This window comes from Gobio gobio (assembly GCF_949357685.1).
Source record: "Gobio gobio genome assembly, chromosome: 22".
Classification (NCBI taxonomy): domain Eukaryota; kingdom Metazoa; phylum Chordata; class Actinopteri; order Cypriniformes; family Gobionidae; genus Gobio; species Gobio gobio.
In genome coordinates, this window is record NC_137118.1 from 14,506,105 (window position 1) to 14,521,102 (window position 14,998).

At 37.7% G+C, this 14,998-nt stretch overlaps 1 protein-coding gene across 1 annotated transcript; it reads left to right on the plus strand.

The window, feature by feature from the left end:
* Window positions 1–254: 254 nt before the first annotated feature.
* Window positions 255–14,293, plus strand: LOC307118537 (5-hydroxytryptamine receptor 7; the record flags this gene model as incomplete). Its single annotated transcript, XM_079804182.1, has 2 exons — window positions 255–718; window positions 13,543–14,293. 2 exons carry the CDS (start codon window positions 255–257, stop codon window positions 14,291–14,293), a joined length of 1,215 nt encoding a protein of 404 aa, XP_079660308.1.
* Between the last annotated feature and the right edge of the window lie 705 nt (window positions 14,294–14,998).

Below are 14,998 nucleotides of genomic sequence, written 5' to 3' on the forward strand. Positions count from 1 at the left end.
AAGGAGTGTTATCGTCTTCTGTCAGGGTTCACTATTCTTCACAGAGCGGCTCTAAAAACTACTTACAGCCCTTATTCGGTTTCTCCCCCTCAGCTGAACGAGGCTGAGAGAGTTCTCTTCTCGTCTCTCTCCTCGGTTTATACATTTGTTTGGACCACTGAAGACTCGGAAAGGTCGTAGCTAGGCACCATGACGTTCACTGTCCACTTCAGGCGCGCGGAAGGTTTATTCACTGTCAAAATATCGATACAGTGATGTTCACGACACATGTGGCTGAACTGCTTTTGGGTTCCAGAGAGACCGAAATCGCCTTTCTCAATGGGACAACTGAGTTTCCCCCCACTGTAATAACCACAGCGGAGCCCAAAAGTAATGAGTCGCGCGGGGAGCAGCAGACTCTGGACTTGGACGTGACTAAGACAGTGATCATTGGGGTGATGCTCAGCACCATCACCGCGGTCACTGTGATGGGCAACACTCTGGTTGTGATAGCGGTGTGCGTCGTGAAGAAACTCAGACAACCGTCAAACTATCTGCTAGTATCTCTGGCTATAGCTGACCTGTCTGTGGCAGTAGCCGTGATGCCCTTTGTCATAGTGACTGACCTGACAGGGGGCGTCTGGCTGTTTGGGGAGGTTTTCTGCAATATCTTTATTGGGATGGACGTCATGTGCTGTACAGCTTCAATAATGACATTGTGTGTGATCAGTGTGGACAGGTAAGTTCATACGAAGAGTTCAGTCAAGATTCTTTAAAGGTGTTAGTTTGTTTACGAAATATAAATAGACTTTGTTGGTGACACTTCGAGACATTTTATTAACAAACGTTAAAATGCTCAACAGATCATTAATGTGCATTTATGGTTACATTATGTATATGCTTGGCTATAGCCAATATAGTATGGTTTTCAAATAATATTCAAATAATAATAATTCAAATAATGTCTCTATAATATCTATGTGGCTATAGTAAATACAATCCATTCAGTTAAATTGTATTATGTTATTGGCTGTAAATTGTTATTCTAATAAATTGTATAATGTATATCCTTGGCTGTAGCCAAGATGTTATGGTTTTCAAATAATATATAACAAAAAATATATATAAATCTATGTTATGTGTAAAATATTGGCTATAAAAAAAAAAAAAAAAAAAAAAAAAAAAAAATATATATATATATATATATATATATATATATATATATATATACAAATATAAATAACCATATTGCAATGAATATTCAGAGAAAAATGGGACAACATCAATGTGAAAACCTGACCCATCCTGTTATTCATAAAAAAATAATAAAAAAAAATTCATACAAATGAATAAATAAAAAAAAGAAAAAGAAATAAGTTAAAATCTGACCTTGGGCTTTATCCAAGAGCTATTGTGAAATATGATAATTATCACATTTTTATTTGGAGGATAAAATTCACAATGTCCTAATTTTAGACTTTTTTAAGAGTTCTAGGTATCAACACACATAAATCATGGAAGTATTTATGTAATTGTATTTTTGACTCCAAACCTTATCCTCGGGCTCCTTTACAATTGAAAGTGCATGACCTACTGATATGTATTACATAATGTTTGTTAATGATTTTTTAATGAAAATTGAAAAACATGGGGTATCCATTTATTCATTTTCATTACAAAAAAAAAATTCTCAACCATAAGAGTAACCCTAAATAAATCAACAGCGTTAAAAATGCTTCCATGTCATTTGAGGCTGGATGACTTTGAAGCTGCGTCCTAGTGTGTATGCAATTTTGATGGTGTTCTTTGATAAAGTTCTGAGCTGGAACCCCAGGAGGTGAGTACTGCATGCTGGAACACCCTGCTTGGCCATGGTAATTCAATTAAATAGTTAGGTCCTTTCACAAGTCTCAGTGATAAGCGTTGGCCTAATCTGGTGCCTTAAACCTCAATGTTTATGGCATTCGTGGGACAGTGCAATGTGTACATTTAGATGCAAGGAAGTAGAATAACTTTGGTGTCTGTATTTAATAAAATCTCTTCTGCTCACAAACGCTGCATTTATGTTATTAAAAATACAAAAAAAGCTGTAATATTGTGAAATATTATTACATGTAAAATAACTGTTTTCTATTTGAATATATTTTAAATTGTAATTTATTCCTGTGATGCAAAGCTGAATTTCAGCATCATTACTCCAGTCTTCAGTGTCACATGATCCTTCACAAATCATTCTAATATGATGATTTGCTGCTCAAAAAACATTCATGATTATTATTTGTTTTATTGCGTAAAACATTTTTAAAAACATTTCTTTGCATTTTAAAATATATTCAAATAGAAGAAAGTTATTTTAAATTGTAAAAATATTTCACAATACTGTTTTTGCTGTATTTTGGATCAAATAAATGCAGCCTTGGTGAGCAGAAGAGACTTCTTTCCAAAACAATCAAAATAGTAGCTACAGTTTCCAAACCTTTGACTGGTTGTGTATAGTCCATATAGCATATAGTCCAAGGATTGGTGCAAACTGCTGTCCCACAACCAAAAAACACATTTAAAAATCATTTAAGTATTAAAATCTTAGATGTTTACTAAGATCTTTTTATTATCTATTGAAACCCACAATAATATTTAAAATATCTGTAAGCGTAATATATATACACTCACCTAAAGGATTATTAGGAACACCATACTTTGACCCCCTTTCGCCTTCAGAACTGCCTTAATTCTACGTGGCATTGATTCAACAAGGTGCTGAAAGCATTCTTTAGAAATGTTGGCCCATATTGATAGGATAGCATCTTGCAGTTGATGGAGATTTGTGGGATGCACATCCAGGGCACGAAGCTCCCGTTCCACCACATCCCAAAGATGCTCTATTGGGTTGAGATCTGGTGACTGTGGGGGCCATTTTAGTACAGTGAACTCATTGTCATGTTCAAGAAACCAATTTGAAATGATTCGAGCTTTGTGACATGGTGCATTATCCTGCTGGAAGTAGCCATCAGAGGATGGGTACATGTTGGTCATAAAGGGATGGACATGGTCAGAAACAATGCTCAGGTAGGCTGTGGCATTTAAACGATGCCCAATTGGCACTAAGGGGCCTAAAGTGTGCCAAGAAAACATCCCCCACACCATTACACCACCACCACCAGCCTGCACAGTGGTAACAAGGCATGATGGATCCATGTTCTCATTCTGTTTACGCCAAATTCTGACTCTACCATCTGAATGTCTCAACAGAAATCGAGACTCATCAGACCAGGCAACATTTCTCCAGTCTTCAACTGTCCAATTTTGGTGAACTTGTGCAAATTGTAGCCTCTTTTTCCTATTTGTAGTGGAGATGAGTGGTACCCGGTGGGGTCTTCTGCTGTTGTAGCCCATCTGTCACAAGGTTGTGCGTGTTGTGGCTTCACAAATGCTTTGCTGCATACCTCGGTTGTAACGAGTGATTATTTCAGTCAAAGTTGCTCTTCTATCAGCTTGAATCAGTCGGCCCATTCTCCTCTGACCTCTAGCATCAACAAGGCATTTTCGCCCACAGGACTGCCGCATACTGGATGCTTTTCCCTTTTCACACCATTCTTTGTAAACCCTAGAAATGGTTGTGCGTGAAAATCCAAGAAACTGAGCAGATTGTAAAATACTCAGACCGGCCCGTCTGGCACCAACAACCATGCCACGCTCAAAATTACTTAAATCACCTTTCTTTCCCATTCTGACATTCAGTTTGGAGTTCAGGAGATTGTTTTGACCAGGACCACACCCCTAAATGCATTGAAGCAACTGCCATGTGATTGGTTGATTAGATAATTGCATTAATGAGAAATTGAACAGGTGTTCCTAATAATCTTTTAGGTGAGTGTATAATCATCATTTATTGGGTACTTTCAATTGGAAGGTGGCTATCCCAAACCCCAACCCCTAAATTTCAACTTATGAAAATGTTATTTGAAATAATTTTTGCAATTTTTTCCATTGTTGGTTTTAATATATATATATATATATATATATATATATATATATATATATATATATATATATATATATATATATATATATATATATATATATATATATATATATATATATATATATATATATTTTTTTTTTTTTTTATTATTTTTTTTTTATTTTTTTTTTTTATTATTATATATATTTTTTATTTATATATATATATTTTGTTTTTTATTAAGTAAAAAAATATATTTGTAAATCGTGAAAATGTATGTTAAAAAAAATGTGTCCCACATATTCATGTTACTACTGAAACAGTGTGTGCTGAGACTGATTTTAACCACACCCCTACATTTTTGATCAGATATTCATATTCATGTGTCCCTCTCTTTATTAGATAGGTCCCATCCTTTTGAGGTAAATGTTTTCACAAGTCTGAAAATCTGTGTGTAACTTATGGAACGTCACTACTAAACACCTTTTTTATGCAATTAAGAAAACTTTTTTGGGTGTTATTCCATACAATGGGTTTTTCTCTGTGTATAACTTCAGAACTGTGCTAGGTTACCATGTGTTGATTAGCATCTTTGAGCTAGGCTCAGAAGGATCTAAAATTGTCACTACCGGATGTTTTAGTAGTGAAAAATAGGAACACATAATCCTTTATTATTATATTATCCCTAAATAATCAAAATTGCTGTACAGTTATGCAAATCATTAGTATTGTTTTAGTATGTGGTCGCTAAACAATACTGTCATACCGAAAATGTGCAGTCACGACCGAAACATGGGATGTTTTGTTAAAAACGAAGTGTATTGAATTATCAACTAAGATGTTATGATACTGTTTGGTTCAATGTATATTCAAACTAATGAATCATTAACTTTGAACTTATTATGATTAACGATATGCCTTTCACAAAGAAAGTTTGGATTCAAAATACAACAAATCTCATAAATTACACTTAACATATTGTTAAAATTGCAATTGGTATTGATTTACCCGTGAAAACTTTTTAATAAAATTGCAAGAAAATATATTTACAAGGTAGATGTAAACAAAATCTTAATAGGTCAATATAACCAATTTGTGTGTTTCGGCAGTGACAAATTTGGGGAGAGGAAAAATATTCCCATACTTTCGGAAAATACAATATGAGAATTAACTGCACAATTATAATTTACTATTACTAGAAATGTGTTCCGTGGATATTATACAATTTTATTTTTTTTATAATTTTTTCAAGACGTTTCAACTCTGACTTTATATAAGTGTATGTGTGTGTGCGTGTGCGTGATGTCAATAGATTAGCTAAATAAAATATAATTTTAAAGAGAATATTTCAAAAGGTATTGGATATTTCATGATTAAATCTGTTTTCAAATTACTGATCTCTTTTTATCATTTCATTTAACAGTTTGCAGCTGATGATTTTAATTATTTTTTAATTAAAATAATTTTTAAAAAATTATATTTATTTATTTTTATTTATTTGATGTTTTTCTCAAGCACTCTTCATTATTGAAACAGTATTATCCAATGACCTTTCCTCGCTTGGTGGTGGGCTGAGAATTCTGCCTATTTATACAGCAATCCTTTCATACACTTTGTTTCATGAGTGACTAAGATTGTAAGGCAAAGCGGGTTCACAGCCCTATGGATGAGACTGCTTCACTAACCTTTAAAATTATACTGTGAATAGTAAATTTAGCAAGTGCGGAAGATAAATAATTCAAGGACCATAGATGGCTGTAGAAATTTTCTCTTTTAAAGATTTGCAGCTTTTTGAAAAGTTTTCTATACAACTTCATCTTATCATTATTTGAGGCTTCATTTGGAAGATGAATGCTAAAATGACAAAATACGAACCAAACAAGGTCTCCATGCACCTGTTGGAGATGTTTCGTTTTTCAACAAGGCTTTTCTACAAACAGTACAATGTTGCCCAACAACCTTCAATCAATATGGACTGAGAACATTAGATACAGTTAGTATATAATGTCCTGGTTTCATAGACAGGTCTTAGATTAAGCTAGGATTAGGCTTTAGGACATTTAAGTAGGTATTATAAACATGCCTAGGAAAAACACTTGAGACGGCACTGACATATTTTAAGATATGGCAGTGCAAGTTGCTTTCAGTAAAAACAGTGCATTTTAGTCTGAGACTATCTTAAGCATTCTCTCTGAAACCGGGGGAATATGGCATATACATGCGTAATTATGTTCTTCAAAAGGGTCTGACTGTAAAATCAGGTACACTTCATACTTTATACCATTCGCAAATGCATGTAAAAGGGAAAATACAATAGACATGAAAGATCCAGTTGAGGTAAATTAGTGTAATTTATCAATTTGAACAGATCCTCTTAATAAAACTATTCACAAAAGGGGTTTGAAGTTCAGATGATACTGAAAGTACAGTTCTCTAATGATGTCCCCTCAGAATATTTTTTTCTTTGTTTTCGACTACTGCTGTTCTCTCAAAATTAATTATCTCTGATACATTTGACAGTTCAAGAGCGCCTTTCATTACACATAACTGAACGCTGAGGTGCAAATTCAGTTATATTGATGTAATCTAAACATTACCACCCATAACAATCCTGTCATATTAAGACCTTCGATTTTGCTTTGATCTGTTTTTTTCGCTTTCGTCTGCCCAATACCACACACAGCACAGAAATTCTTGGTTTGTGCTAGCTCCAGACAATCAGCGGCTACAACTTAATAACTGGGTTGCAGAACCTACTGAGCTGCTTCGTTGCATATAGGCAGCAGACTTCTAAGTGAACATCCTAATTGCAAAGCAATCTCATTTGGAATGCTACAAACGGCATGCAAATGTAGCTCCACTCGGAAGACTTGCATTTGGTTTCAATAGAATTGCAAATGGCTTATGATTGCAATTTAGATTGCGATTTATAATTGATGTTAGCATGTTGCTAAGCTAACAGCGCAATACTCAATTAAGCATAACAACAGTATTGCTAATGTTAACTATACTGTAAAACTAAACTATTAAGGGGATCATATAATGCCCCTTTTTACAAGATGTAAAATAAATCTCAGATGCCCCCAGAGTGTGTAGGCCTATGTGAAGTTTTAGCTCAAAATACCCCATGCACAAAATTGTCACTTTTTGAGGGTGATAGAGACAGAGCGCATTCAGGCCACGCCCACACTGAGGGGGGCAATCCAACGCTCTCCATTGACTTTGTATTGCGTGAAGCTGCCTCCTTATCATTTCTGACTTATAATAAAAAATAGAACAATGTCTGAAAGCTGCTATGTGACAAGATGTACAGCAAACAGGCTAAAAAACAGAACTAAGTTAAAAAAAAAGAGTGTTTAAGGAGACAAAAGGGGATACAGGCAATAAGACATGAAGTATCAGCAGGAAGAATGGGTACATTTTGGGATCCTGACACTCAGTATGCCTGTGTGCAGTAAACATTTTGTCACTGTTAAGTCAAATATCCAAATGTGAGTTTTATATATTATTTTTCCTGTCACTGATTACGTTCCCCTCTAGTGGGTGTAGTTCTCAGTGTAATATAACATGTCGCACTCTTAAATGCTCGTTTTTTGGGTGAACAGCTTATAAAAACTTCTGGGTTTTTGGTTCTGGTTTTTTTTTTAGCTTGTTTGCTGTACACCTTGTCACATATCAGCTTTTAGACCTTGTTCTGTTTTTTGTTATAAGTAAGAAATGACAAGGCTTCACGCAATACAAAAGTCATTGGAGTCGGTTTGGCGTGGTTTTCAGATTTTGGCGTGTGTCGCTCTGTCCCTTTACATGCAAATGAGCTGCTGCTCCCGGCCCCCTTTCAGGAAGAAGGCGGAGCTTCAAGAGCTTGCATTAGCAGCTCTGATTACCTCACGCAGACACACACTGAAACTATCCAAAACTGTTCTGTCTTTTATGTTCAAACCAGAGTCAGACAAAAAAGTTTCTAAATGGTTAGTTGATGAATTTATGGAGCTGATGTGGAGTTAACTATCTTCAAGTCGTCGTTTAGCATGTTGTAAACTGTTGTAATATGCCTTCAGAGCCAAAGAATATATGCTACATGAAGATAGAACATGTATAGTTTAGTTTAATTACGGTATAACTTATGTTGTCATCTTGCTTTAATGACATGCTATTGAATTTGTTATGTGTTATTGCAATAAATGTGAAAAGACGAATGCAACAGCTTGAGCAGACTCCCAAATGTGCTCTACTACAACGCTTCCTCTTCTCTAAAGCAGCTAAACATGGCCTCACCCCCTTTGTTGCGTGTTCCCACGGGCAGGATTTATGTCAATTTTAGGGTTAGTGATGTCACTAACCCATGAAGAAGCTTGTTGTAGTCCATACCAGCCGTTTGCGAAAGCTTGAGCAGACTCCCAAGGGTGCTCTATACTACAAAAAACTCTTCCTCTTCTCTAAAGCAGCCCAACATGGCCTTATCCCCTTTGCTGTGTGTTCCCACGGGCAGGGTTTATGTCAATTTTAGGGCTAGCGATGTCACTAACCCATGAAGAAGCTTGTGGTCGTCCCTACCAGCCGTTTGCGACAGCTTGAGCAGACTCCCAAATATGCTCTACTACAACAACTCTTCCTCTTCTCTAAAGCAGCCAAACATGGCCTAATCCCCTTTGTTGCGTGTTCCCACGGGCAGGGTTTATGTCAATTTTAGGGTTAGTGATGTCACTAACCCATGAAGAAGCTTGTTGTAGTCCCCACCACCCGTTTGTTGTAGTCCTTTCAAAGCGATATTTTTAAAAGAAAATATCTTATGCTTTGAACGTCGTAACTTTGCAGATGTCGTTTATGCTCAAACAGCAACATTACACACTAACTAAAGTTAAAAAAGTGAAATCATAATCAACCACCCATTTAAAATAGGTTAGTTTTAGATTCTTCTTATTTAGCCCACTTTTGGAACTTTTGGTCTTTGAGGTGGAGTACAACTATGACCCCTTACGTGGGTATCTCAATGGGTTTTGCGACAGCAAATGTTATTTTCAAAATCAATCACGTCAGCAGATATTCTATGATTAAATCATGCCCATGAATGAAGCACTCAGACACTAACTTGAGTGCTTGCTGATGATGCTTAGAATGAAACGCATTCATCTGTCTGAATGAAAGCTTCTTAATCTTCCGTTTAGCATTAGCTGTTTTTGTCTGGTGTACTGTCTCTAAAGACTGAATAATGGCATAAAAAACATGCTTTGCGTTCAAACATTTTGTACCAATGTCTGTCCTTTCAGTCCCTTGTAATCATTTTGCTGGTTCTCAAATAATTTCTGACTCATTAAAAGTCACAGTAAGTTCCGCTCATCTGTTTGACCTGCCATTGTCAGCATCAGCCGTCTAATCTAGTCGAGTGCCCCAGACTACAATGTTCATTCCCCATCCCACTTAGGAAACAAGTACTGTTTTTAATCCAGTTATTATTTTCTGTTTTCTGAGAGGCTTCTGCAAGAGTGCCGTATTTCATTCAATATGACAGGAAGTACAAAGAGCAAACTGAAGTGTAGACAATACTCAACATCAAAAGATGCCTACCCTGCTGATTTAGCCTATTTGATAGCACAGTGTATGATGACATGAAGAGGCTTTCAAACATCTGCATATCATCTGCATATCAAGAGTGGCCAAGCTCTTTTTCGTTCTTAGCTTAGGGGTAAAACGAAGTTGGAAATACGTGGCGAATGCAATTCGACATTCTTGTAAAGTCACGTCACGCTTATTTATATAACACTTTATACAATAGATTGCTTCAAATCAAGCAGCTCAGTGTTTCGTTTCATCAGAAGTACAACTTTATTTTATACAATAAAGCACCTCTCCAATGTGTTCATGTTTCCACTCGCCGACGTCTGACCTCGACGGACACACCCACCTATTAAGTCATCGCCACGGACCAATGGTAGTACAAAGGCGTTTACCAGCTGTAGCAAACTTTTCTGGAAGGTTCGCTTTGGCAAGCTGTTTCAAACTCAAAACGAACCTCATTTCAGCCTTATTATGTTTGAAATTACATCACATCATTTCATTCGATTTCGCTTGAAGGCCTTAAAGGGATCAGGAACTGCATTGCTTTATAATGTTTCCCGTGGTGCACTTATAATGTTAGTATGATTTTGACATCAAAAATGGTCATCATTTAGAAATAAAAGGCATTTTCCTTACCCTGTGATTATTAGCCCTCTGATTTGAACGCTCTGAGTTTTAAGGGGCGTGTTTACTGTGATTGGCTAACATCTTTGCATATGAAATAGCTAAGTATTACATGTTTAACTCTCTCGAAAACTTTTAGCACGTTTTTACAATTACAGCTCTCAAGGTTAACTAAAAGTGAAAAGTGTTGATTATAGATTTATGGCATATTTAGATCATGACATGAAAGGTTGCAGTGATGAGCATTGTAGCTAATGTTGAGCGCATGAGTGAGTCGATTGCGGTCGATTTCTATATATAATTTAATTACAGTTTAAATAACATATTACTTTCATCCTGCTAAGAGAAACAATGTGAAGTTGACCGTTTAGTCACTGGTTGGATTTACCGACACAGGCAAAGAACATCTGACTGTACATGAATCATTACATATCAGAAATCAAGCATTAGAATTAACACGGTTACTTACATGTTGTCGCATTACTGTCGAGTCCATATCATAAAAGTCTGTTTGCAAAGCCTGCACCGAAATTGCGACTGATCTACCAAAGAACCCACAGTGAAATGTACCGAATACAATTCAATAATGGTCAACTGAGACATCCACATTGTTGAAAATAAATAACCACATTCCTAGCATGAGGATCCTTTGGAAGGGAATGTTATTTGTAGTCCATCGTGTATTGCTCTTCTCTCCTCGTCATCTCACTAACACACCAGTGGGCGGGGCCAAAGTTGCAATGGCGAAGTAGGCGTTTATTTTCTTCGGCAGAGGTGGTCTTTCACTTTCATAGATAGGCACATTCCACAATGAGTCGTCATCTGGGCAAAAAATAAAAACAGTTTTTTGACTAACAAGGAAGTTTACAGTTCTCAAACTATATAGGATATTCTTATAGTATGCCCTCTTATATGTCAAAAATTACATTTCTCAGTTCATGACCCCTTTAATACTATTGCTCTGTTTCTGTGTAGGTGTATGAAAGGTTTTAAATACCTTAGGTGTCCGGTCCAATAAGTGTGTCTCTAAGCCCTTCCTTGATCAGAGGGATTCTCATGCGTGAAATGAAAGCTTTTATTTTTAGAGGTGCATGGGCAGGGGTATATAGAGACTTTATGCTTTAGTAGGCAAAGAGAAGCCAATGTACCGTATGTTATTCAAAATTTAGATTCATAGAACCTTTAGTTACGCTGAAGTCTTTTGAAATGCTCACTGCAGTTAAACAGATTTTGACGAATGAAAGCAGTTATTTGTGGGAAATCTCTAGAGAAAGTGATTTTTTTTAATTTCATGGATTCAAACTCAAGTCCCATGCTGGATCACAATAACCCCCAAGCCACAGCTCCAACTGTAGACTTTAGAGGTGCGTTTCAGTCTCGACAATATTGATGTAGACAATGAGATCAGTTAGAACGTCTGTAACAGAGGATATATTCCTTCTTTCATGTCCAAGGGTACCTATAAGCAGTATAACTTGGTGACTTAACAGGACAGAGAAGAGAGAGATGCAGCAAGAACTACTGCTAATGCAAACATTACATATTTATAATTATGGTAGTTCTTTCTGAAAGCTTTTGAACCCATCTAGAGTGAATACGCTAATGCTGTCTGAAACTTTTTGACAAAGCAATCTTGAAGCAAGTTTAACACACACAGAGAAATGGAGCTTTTTCCCCCGATACTAATGCCAAGTTCGCACTGGACGATTTTAAGCCCGATTTTCACTCGCCGGCATGACAAATGCCCGAAATCATAGGAAAATCGGTGCTCGTTCACGCGAGGGACAATCACGCGATTCACGCGGTGTGAATTATCAAAGACGCGATCTGAGAAAAACGCTGACGAGTCGCTGATGCCCTTGTTGATACCTGTTGGCGATTCAGAATCTTGCTGTGTGAAATGTGTTCTGACTGAAAATTACATTGCAGATGACCTACAACCAATAAGAGAGCGAGGCTGCGTCCAAAATCGAAAACTTCTCTACTATATAGTATGCGAAAAACAGTATAAAAAACAGAGTAGTATGTCCGAATTCATAGTATTTGAAAAACAGTAGGCGAAAAGTACCCGGATGACCTACTACTTCCGGTGAGATTCTGAAGTGTGCATACGATGGACACTTTACTATCCCATGAGGCCACGGGACACGATTTATTAATGGAGGTGATGGGACGCAACTGACGCTGGTAGGTCACATGATCATGACAATATGGCGGTTGTAGTACGTCTGGATTACATTCATACTGTATTCATTCTTACTATATAGAACATACTTTTTTAACGTTTTTAAAATGTAGTACCTACTCACATAGTACGCGATTTCAGACACAGCCCAAGATACAGGGCAGCGGGAAGTTCGGGGAGGAGCTATAGACCACAATATCAATATTTTAATAGATGAATTTAGAATTATATCAAACAGAAACTAATCACAAACATTTGCTTGACCAGCCGCAACAGCACCTCAACTCTCTTTGCAGAACACACTATCCTTGCTCCCCACGTTTCCCCATCCATTTCCTCCTCCATAATCTTCGCTGCAAATCAGCGCACAGACAATTTGGATCGCAAGCTTCTTCCGGGCTATCATTTTTAATAACAATTTCAGTCTTGCACGAGAACTCCGGTCTCACGCACGCGTGAGCTTGCATTATTTCCTTATCACTTATCGCATGTGTTTGGGACCAGACAGAGATGTCGCCGAGTGAAGTCATGCAATGTGAAACCTCCTGTCACAGCTCCATCGTGCAGTGTGCACACAGCAGCAACTGAATGCTAGCCCAGATAGTCATGTAGTGATTTTAAAAATCATCGGCATAAAGACATTCAGAAAAAAATGAACAACTGATTGTGAACCCAATCAAATATTGCATGTATATGAATTAAATGGAGCGTCTGAAAACCTGAGTAGGTACTACATTTGGTAAGGAAGGTAAGTTGTGTGACTTACGCTTTCAGTTGATTTACTATTCAGAATCTCGGCAGAAGTAGTAGGTCATCCAGGTACTTTACGCCTAATGTTTTATATACTGTGATTTTGGACTTACTACACATTTCACATACAGTTTTTCACCTACTATATGGTAGGGATGTAGGCATATTTGAACGCCTTTTTCCTTGTTCAAATATATTTAGGGTGAACAAAAACATCTACTTTCGAGGACCGTTGCTTGGTTAGTTGGATAGTCTGACATGCCAGAGATTTAGCTGTGAACACAACGTCTTTTCCACTCAGTTTGTTGGCAAAATTCAGGTCAGTAGGAATTTCTCGGGTCTGGTGCTTTTGAGGTATTTTGAGCCATATCTGGCATATTGCGAGATCTTTGGGTTCAGTCGTTTTGAGGAATGCAGTTGTCTGCTAAAACGTCAAACATGTCATATGAAGTTACCTCATTAAGCGTGTTATCCTCTATTTCCGCAGATACCTCGGAATCACTCGCCCTTTGACCTACCCAGCGAGACAGAATGGACAGCTGATGGCCAAGATGATAGTCGGCGTCTGGTTGGTGTCGGCATCCATCACTCTGCCACCATTCTGCGGTTGGGCTAAGAACGTCAACACTGCAGGAGTGTGTCTGATCAGCCAGGATGTGGGCTACACCCTCTACTCCACCGCTGTGGCCTTCTACATCCCAATGGTGGTCATGCTTTTCATGTATTACAAGATTTTCAAAGCCGCCCGCAAAAGTGGGGCCAGACACCACTTCACCGCACTTCCCCCAATTCAGATGGCCTGTCCCGAATCAGCGTTGGCCACCGTAGAGGGGCTCTGCATGGAAGGGATGAAGAACCCTGCAGCTACCGAGGAGTTTTCCACCCTCTCCTGCCTGTTGAAGCGCGAATGTCGGAGCGGCTCGATTTTCAGGCGTGAGCAGAAGGCAGCCACCACTCTTGGTGTGATCATGGGAGTTTTTTCGTTCTGCTGGTTGCCGTTTTTCCTCTTCACCACGGCACGGCCGTTCATCTGTGGGCTGCTCTGCAATTGCGCCCCTGTCTGGCTAGAGCGGGTACTGCTGTGGTTGGGCTACACCAACTCGCTCATGAACCCCTTCATCTACGCCTTCTTCAACCGAGACCTGCGTTCAACTTATAAAGACCTGTTACGCTGCCGTTATCGAAACATCAACCGGCGACTCTCAGCGATGGGAGTGCATGAGGCTCTAAAACTCTGACTGCTCAAAAAAAAAGTTGCTGTCTTTAAATTGACAAATGCTTAAGAGTCAATGATTGGATCATTATTGCAATGGTTTTTATGTTTCTAGCATGTTATATGTTTGGAAACAGTTCTTCTAACCCTAATTGAAGAATAATTTTCACACATTGGCACAACTGAGTTAAAGACCTTAAATACATTGAAAGTCTTTGGGATGTGCTGGAGGAGACTTGACAGAGTGCTTGAATCTTGCATTGTCAATAATGAAAATAAATGCTGTGATATTATTCCCATCAAGAGGTGCATCAATTTTGGTCCAGGCTGGTATTGACAATGCAAGAGTCCAGCACTCTGTCAAGTCTCCTCCAGCACAATGATTCTTAATGCTCCCTCCCAACCATGAATAAGGCCATAATGTGTCTTCCTATATGGTTGTTTAAGAATTGAAAAGCTACACACTCCATCAATTAGGGTTGGGAGAACTGTTGCCAAACATATAACATGCTCGAAACATAAAAACCACTGCAATAATGATCCAATTATTGAGCATTTGGCAATTTAAATCCAAACAGCTACTATTTTGGTCGGGCAGTGTATAATGGGATGTCGCAAAATATATCCTCTTGACTCTTCTTAAAGTCAAGAAACACAGTTTGGGTGGAATTCACTTGGAATCACAATAAGTCAGATTCATCTAAAGACAGTAAAGTTTCCTACTTAGCAT